This window comes from Alosa alosa, chromosome 21 (genome assembly GCF_017589495.1).
Source record: "Alosa alosa isolate M-15738 ecotype Scorff River chromosome 21, AALO_Geno_1.1, whole genome shotgun sequence".
Classification (NCBI taxonomy): domain Eukaryota; kingdom Metazoa; phylum Chordata; class Actinopteri; order Clupeiformes; family Clupeidae; genus Alosa; species Alosa alosa.
The window spans coordinates 13,911,112-13,919,162 of NC_063209.1; the positions used below are offsets into that span (position 1 = coordinate 13,911,112).

General features: G+C 45.3%; 1 protein-coding gene across 1 annotated transcript; it reads left to right on the forward strand.

Annotated features, from left to right (window-relative positions):
* The first annotated feature begins 1,670 nt into the window (after window positions 1-1,670).
* Window positions 1,671-5,430, forward strand: si:ch211-122f10.4 (cathepsin A-like). The gene is made up of 11 exons (XM_048231449.1): window positions 1,671-1,985; window positions 2,454-2,564; window positions 2,709-2,847; window positions 3,028-3,189; window positions 3,388-3,479; window positions 3,564-3,648; window positions 3,750-3,902; window positions 4,011-4,147; window positions 4,606-4,768; window positions 4,952-5,041; window positions 5,332-5,430. The coding sequence occupies exons 1-11, from the start codon at window positions 1,819-1,821 to the stop codon at window positions 5,413-5,415; spliced, it is 1,383 nt and encodes a 460-aa protein (XP_048087406.1). The 5' UTR covers window positions 1,671-1,818; the 3' UTR covers window positions 5,416-5,430.
* Window positions 5,431-8,051: the final 2,621 nt, after the last annotated feature.

Genomic DNA, 8,051 nt, shown 5'->3' on the forward strand with positions numbered 1-8,051 from the left:
TGAACCATTACCCATGCATAGGCAATGCATTTGTGTGCATCAAATATGTTGGCATCTATCATAAGGGGGGAGATAATTAAACGTAGTATTAAAATATATAATTATTAGTATATCAGAAATAATTGCTATATCATTATTCATCATCATCCATCATCCTCCAGTCCTCTGAAAGGAAGTTGTGCAGATTGTCACATTGTTCATTTTGACATGTTTCACAGGCAGCAGTGATGTGTAATCCGTATCTACATTAACAGAAGAGTGTCTTGCAGAAATGCACACAGTTACAGCGGATAACTTTCAAAAGCTGTGAAGCTTACTAGCAGATTCAGTTGGAGGGAGACGTTCTGGAGTCACAAATAATGACGCAAGGACAACCTTCCTACTCAGGGTGTTGTGCCGTAATGTTGTAAGAGAGTCTGTGGACTTCCCACCAAAAAGTACAGCCATCACTTGGCATCTTAATTCACCAATTACCTCTGTTGTGTGATTGCGAGTGAAGGCATTGGCACATGACTGAAGGACAAAAGCTCCTCTTCTGGAATGCTGTCTTTTGCTGACACCAAAGATCCTAGAGATTAAAGTTGACATGATATTTCAACTTTATTCTCAAAATGTTGTGTTTCATGTTGACATGTCGACTTTAAACAACATTTTGGGTTTGGCTTCTCATCATGGCAAAAATATTTGTTTTCTTCATGTGTGGCCCTAATAGTCTGTATGTATGTGACTGAACTGACAGAAAGTCGTGAAAAAAAAGTACAATAAAATGATGTCTATTGTTCTCTATGCTTTAAGTAGACTGAATTGGCAGCATGGTTGGAAAGTTGTGGAAAAGGAGGGACTAATTACAATTCAATAGATTATAATTAATTCATGACCTCTTGTTATGCCACAACCATCTTTTTAGGATGGCATGATTTAATGAAGGATTGTGTGACATATATGATTCAGTGACCTCTCAATCTGATTAAACACAGATATATCTGCTTCAGATATAGCCAAAATGAGCTTTTGGTGGCCATCTTGAAAATTATAAGTCTTTGAAAATGATGAACTGATACTTTAGACTGACATATGAATCAGTGACCTCTAAATCTGATTAAACACGAAAACACTTTCCTAGGCTGAATAATGCTTCAGATATCCCAAATTAGCTTCTGGTGGCCACCTTGGACGCCATCTTGAAAATGACCCCTTTACTGGGGTCAGATTTTACTAGATTTTTAATATGTTATTAAGTACATCTAAAGGTATCATAATCAGTTGAAAACCCTTTTGTATAATTTGTTTTGAGGTTAGGTGTTTTTTTTTTCATGTATTGACCCGCCTAATTAGATGGAATGGGAAGTTCAAAAGAGAATGAACCACCATAGGCTACATTAACGTCGATGTTTTTCATGAAACAAAAGAATCAGCTCTGAAGCTTTTGAAACAAGCACCTAGCTCAACCATCCATCCATAGCAGGACACGCCCCTTTTTCAATTGTTTAGATTTTTTAGGCATTGTTGGATGTAATTTTATTACATTGCAAACAGTATTGGAGACTAGGAGGAGACTATTGGAGACTAGCCTAACTAACAGCCCCCATACAGCTGTGCTTTTGGTTGTTTGGACTAATTTCATATAATTCCTGACAGCCGGGCCTAATCACATGACCGATTTAAGTCATATGACTTCCCGTTTCTCACTACAGCTGCTGAACCAGAACTTACGTCTCCACGGTATCCGCCGGTCGCAGCCAGGAAGTTATTTTAACCACAGATTGTCTCCCGTTTCCATCCGACTGGATTTGCCCCTCTAGGCGGGATCAGGTCGGGATGTGTCGGTACAGCTTGCTGTGTTTTCTCGTCGTGTTTGTGTACGGCGCCCAGGCACTCTATGCTCCGGATGAGGTTTTCGAGCTGCCTGGCATGAAGTTTAAACCCAGCTACCGACAGTGGTCCGGCTACCTGCAGGCCAGTCCTGGGAAGTTCCTTCACTACTGGTGAGTTCCAGGGCAAACTGCGAGCATACTACGGTGCTGGTAATTTGTCGTGGTCATGTTTTGCTGTATGTATATTGCCTCAACCTGCAGCTTCGTCTAGTGCACTTCCTTATTGAAGTGGCGGTGGGCATGGGCAATATGTCCACTGCAGCCTGTAATGCGGAAAGGTGGTTATGGGAACTTGCAACAATTGTTGCTCAAGGGGGGTTAAATCAGCAGATTGCGTGTTCCATAGGAACGCGATTTGAGACGGACATTGCACAACGTTGTCAATCCATTTGTGCAAATTGCGACATTAGGAGACATGGAATGAAAACACCCCTAAAAAAAGACTCGTATCACGCCTTTAAAGAAATGTTAGTTGTGCTTTGAACCCTGCTGGTTCAGGACCGTAGTTTATTGCATTTGTCAGCTGACTTGCAGCCACAGGTCTTCCTGATCTGCTGACTTCAGGACTTTGTGTGTCAGGTTTGTCACCTCTCAGGGAAACCCTTTCAAAGACCCAGTCGTCCTCTGGCTCAATGGTGGGCCTGGCTGCAGCTCGTTGGATGGATTTCTTTCTGAGAACGGCCCTTTCCATGTGAGCGGACCCCCACAAACGTGCAAACTAACACATACCGTATACAAACTTGTATGCTAACACATGCTGAATGAACACGCCACAAGAGTATAGCCCACCCATCAATCAGTAAGTGAGGTCCTGTGTGTGTGTGTGTGTGTGTGTGTGGATGATGATGGAGCCACGCTGTATGAGAACTCCTACAGCTGGAACCTGGTGGCCAACATGTTGTACCTGGAGTCCCCTGCTGGGGTTGGGTATTCCTACTCCGATGACCAGAAGTATGAAACCAACGATGACCAGGTGATACTCGCTCACTTCTACCACACCCTTTTCAGAAATCCCACACTTATGGGTTGTCACACAACCTGTAATGTTTTTTTTTTTTTTTTTTTTAAGTTTTAGATCTCAGTGTTCTGTCCTGGTGTTGTAGATCCCTAAATGCTGTAAGTTGTGGGTTTCTAAATGCTGTGTGGTCACCAGGTTGCGGATGATAACTATTTGGCGCTGCAGAGTTTCTTCACAAAATTCCCCAACTTCACTGAGAATGACTTCTTCATCTTCGGGGAGAGTTACGGGGGAATTTATGCTCCAACGCTCAGCCTGCGAGTGGCAACAGAGGGGGCCATCAAGCTCAACTTCAGGGTGAGCGGGGCCACATGTACCCTTACTTGTATGTACCCCCCCACCGTACCCTTATATGCTGCCCCCCCACCGTACCCTTATATGCTGCCCCCCCCTTATGCCATTTTCATATGCTATTCTTAAACACCTTGTGTTCTTTCTCTGCATAGAAAGAAAGATTGATTGAAAGTGTGTGTGTGTGTGCTCCCCTCCCCGCAGGGCTTTGCTGTGGGCAATGGTCTCAGCAGTTTTGCCCTGAATGACCAGTCCCTGATCTACTTCGGCTACTACCACGGCCTGTTCGGAGAGGAGTAAGAAACCCAGTCACTGCTCTTGCTCTTGGTGTTGATGGGCATCCTGGTCGCTGTTCATCATTTTTCTGTGTCTCCTCATAGTCTCTGGCGTGACCTGAATGACAATTGCTGTAAAGATGGTGTCTGTAACTTCTACAACAACTCAAAAGAAGATTGCTCCGTCTCGGTAATGCTGTGTGTGGGGCAGAGCTGCTTTGCATGATTTTTAAAAAGTTTGATATGTGTGTGTTTATGTGCGCACCTCAACTAGGTTTCTGTGTCTCTCAGGTGGGCCGGGCGTTCGGGATCGTGTACGAGTCTGGTCTGAATGAGTATGCGCTCTACCTGGACTGTGCAGGCGGAGCCAGATCCCAGACAGCCTATCAGAGGACCATGTCCCACCTGTTCAAGAGCTACAGGGAGCACTGGCAGGCCAATAACGTAAGGGCATGAAGTACCGCTAGTAGAGACTTTGTGACCTCTGTAAGAGGTGTTCCTGAGGTGGACCCTCCATTTTGTGTGTGTGTGTGTGTGTGTGTGTGTGTGCAGTTGCTGAGCAGCACTCCGACTCTGGGCGAGGTCCCCCCCTGCATCAACAGCACAGCTCAGATGAACTGGCTCAACAGGGTAGATGTGAGGAAGGCCCTGCACATCCCAGACACACTGCCACCATGGGACATCTGCAGGTACACACACACTTCCAGACACACATACACTCCCAGACACACTGTCGCCATGGGACATCTGCAGGTACACACTTGCACTCCCAGAGACAATGGCACCATGAGACACCTGCAGGTACACACTCGCACTCCCAGACACACTGCCACCATGGTACATCTACACACACCCCCAACACTGTTACCATTGGACTTGGTGCTTGTGTGTGCACACACCCACATGTTGCTAGACGCCTGTAGGTATGCACAACACACTACCACCAGATGTCTGCAGTAAAGCAAATGGCTCCACAATCCTCCTCAGGGGTGTCTTGTTCATAGTACTTTTCTGTCTTCAGGCAGAACATGGACATGTACCCTCCTGTGGCACACTCGGCTGCCCCATGGTAGGCACATTGAGCATTGCTGGTAGGCTGCAGTTCATCGTAATTGTCCTGTGTGTGTGTGTGCGCGTGTCCGTCCAGTGATTTAGTGGGTCGTCAGTACAACACGGTCTACCAGACGGTGAAGGGTGTGTATGAGAAGCTGCTGTCACTCGGCGTCCGAGCACTGGTCTACAACGGCGACACGGACATGGCCTGCAACTTCCTCGGAGATCAGTGGTTTGTGGAACAGCTTGGATTCAAGGTAAGCGTACGCCGTGTGATTGCACTAACGTGTGTCCTGCCAGAGCTCCTGTGGGTTTGAACGTGCATGTGTAGGGTGTTGGAGATTATGAATGGGACTTCATATCTACACATGTCTAGAGTACTTTTGCACACCAGCACTGGGTGTGCAGATTGATCATGTTCATAATCTTTGTGTCTGTAGACTACTCTTCCATACCAGCACTGGGTGTGTGATGGCCAGATCGCAGGGTTCTACCAGATGTTTGGCAACGTCACGTTCCTCACAGTGAAGGTGAGTTCTCTTAAAACACACACCACCGCCACAACTCAAACTTGCAGCTGCAGTCAACGAATTTGGTGAGTTGATATTTGAGCTCAGCAGTCAATCGAATGACTCCCCACCTCCATGCCCCTGGAGCAATGTGTTGATTGGCTGGGACAGATTATGCTGTGGCCCAAGCAGCTTTGTTTCCAGTCTGAGCCAGGAGTTCATACAAACAGATGATTAGAGGGGAGAAATAAGGGAGTAGTATCGGGGCCTTCATGTTGTCCCCGTCATGATCTCCATGTTCTCTGTTTCAGGGTGCTGGTCACATGGTTCCTCAGTGGGCTCCAAGCCCTGCCCTCTCCATGCTGAAGAGCTTCTTGAAAGATGGCCTTTACTAAGCTTGCCCCCAAACAACCACTTTCTGCTCATGCCCTTCCTGTCCACTGATTGGTCCTTTTTCTCAGGAAGAGGAAGGGCTTGAGACCTTGTGAATGAGGTGATTGTATAAGCACTGGATGCTGTAAAGGGAATGATTTGTGTTTTCTGAATGTGACTTGATGTGCTCAGCTTTTGATAAAATAAATGTCTTTCTAAAAGATTTTGGTTGCCTTGACTTCAGTTGACTTGCTCATCAATAGACCAAATGGTCTGTTCAGTAATGATATTGAAATTTTCCCATAGTTTACTTTCCCAGTGACACCCATGTGATCTAAATCAGGGGTCCCCAACCTTTTATGTACCATGGACCGGTTTGATTCCCTTTTTTTTTTTTTTTTTTTTTTTTCACGGACCGGGGGGTTGGGGGGTTTCCATGTTCCATATGTGTTGCGCATGAAAAGAACTAGCTCCAGTTAACAGTGAAGGTAACGAACTCTTAAAAATGTGAAAAACGTGAACTTGAAGTGAGAATTGAACAATCAACTATAAAAATTGAACAACTTGAAGCTACATCTATCAAGTGTGAACATGCTTAACAAAATATGGGAACTAAACGTGCATTACGAATATAATCAGTGAGAGCCCTGTGCTTGTTTTCCTGCAACAAGAAGGTTCCATCTGGGGGTGATGGAAGACAGTGACGCCCTCAGTGTGTTTGAAATGTCCAGTCGATTGCGCAATTTGGTGTTAGTTGCAGTCATTGCAGAAAACCCGGCCTCGCATAGATAAGTGGTGGGAAATGGTAGCAACGTTTTCAGAGCTTTTACGGCTATCTCGGGATATTCTGCTTTGGGTTTGATCCAAAAACCCGCCAGAGAGGTTTCCTCATACACACACTTAAGACCACCGTCATTTGACATTTCGATCAACTGCTCTTCCTCCTGCGCTGACAAGTTAGGACTATTCGGGATATTGACAAATGGGTTGCGGACCCACTCATTGTTTTGCCGTGGATCTTTGGAGGATCGGAAGTAGCCTAACGCTCAAACTCATTTGAAAGCGCAACAAGGTGATCGCGCACCAGCTGCGAGAGAAAGGGCCCTGCCTCAGTCTCTCCCAAAACCCCCACTACTGTTTGGAACATATCAAATACACCCCGCCCCCATTCGTCCCCACAGATCAAGCTTGGCTTTAAATACAACATATATACATGCATTCACAGTCGAGTGAAATCCGATATAAGCATACAAAGACGCTTAGAACTCACGTTAAGCCTAGCCTGGGTGTTCCCATGCTGCCTTGCGCGCGATTTGATTCACGCTGCTAAGGCAGCCTGGAGACCATGGAGCAAATTTTCGCCTGAGATAGGGAACCAATCCCAGAACAGGGGGGGAAGCAAGACGATGATGAGCTATGCACAGACGCATTTGATAGACATCCGTGGCACCCAATAAACGGATCTGGGCATTTTTTTCAAATACGAGAAAATGAACGTTTGGTTCCCAGACCACGTCTCATTGAGAAGTGGTGGCACACTGAATGCGAATGCACGATTTGATGTAGGCAAAAGTATTGACTGTTACTAACGAAGGTTTTATAGCAATATTATAAATGTGACGACAGAATAGCCTAGAACCCTTGCGTTTAGTAGCCTAATTGTGGTGATGGCCAAAACTAATGTGAATCACGGACTATCCTACAACCAAAGAAAGTAAAGGTGATTAGTAGGCCTACCTGCGTTAGCCAAATAAAGGACGGGACTGCACCCTTCACAAACCGTAAAATAAAGTTTATTAGTTTTACAGTTGGCTACAGTTGACAGTTCACCATCAGTCCACACAAACAATTCTGGTTTCCTTGCACTAGCCATTTAAGCCACAGAGCCTATTCTGTCTGTTTTTAAAGCGCAAGTTTTGGTGAATTTCTGTAAAGACACAGTGGCACCTATAGGCCTGGGGTATGAAGTGTCGTGTTGAGATGGATCCTTTTAGACGCAAATATTCTTGATAAGGTTCCAGGGAAGACGGAGGAAAAAAAGATCGATTTGGTTCGTGTGGACTAGGCCTTTATCTGCCAGTTTAAAGACAGTCGTCATTCTCCCCTGGAGTGACAGGTTGAGGTCATTAAGCAATCCGAATATGCCACACAGGTAGCGAGTTTTGACACGCAGTCCTCGTCACTAAAATGTGCAGCGGTGACTTTTTTTCTCTAAGAAATCTCTGCAGCAGCTCTCGAACACTCTGGCCAGTGACCTGCTAAAGATGCTTGTTTTTTGTTGCTCATTCTAGCAGTTTAGCTAACTTTGTGTGACACTACCGTTCGCCAAGAACTGATCAAGTGAAGTGAGCTGACCTGAGGCTGCTGGCGCTTCTGAAGGCTATATGTAAAGTGTTGAAGGCGGGACAGACAGACGTAAGAAAATAGACCTTGCAAAATGCAAACATGCGTGCAATCAAACAACTGCATATAGGCCTATGCCATGTAAAAACGTGACATTATTGCGAATTAAACTGAGTTTAGTTTGCATGCATTTTTTTTTAAACTCATGTCGTAGGCTAAGGGCCGCTGATCTAGATTAACTACACGGAAAGTAAAATATTTCAAGCCTTAATTTATTTAATCACTAGTTTTACAGCTCAAATCACAAATCCGGTAC

Excerpts from the sequence above, each read along its gene's own strand:
- si:ch211-122f10.4 (XM_048231449.1), top strand. The coding sequence starts at position 1,819 with ATGTGTCGGTACAGCTTGCTGTGTTTTCTCGTCGTGTTTGTGTACGGC. Across the intron at positions 3,649-3,749 it reads AAGAAGATTGCTCCGTCTCG|GTGGGCCGGGCGTTCGGGAT; the intron begins GTAATGCTGTGT and ends TGTGTCTCTCAG. Across the intron at positions 4,769-4,951 it reads TGGAACAGCTTGGATTCAAG|ACTACTCTTCCATACCAGCA; the intron begins GTAAGCGTACGC and ends TTGTGTCTGTAG.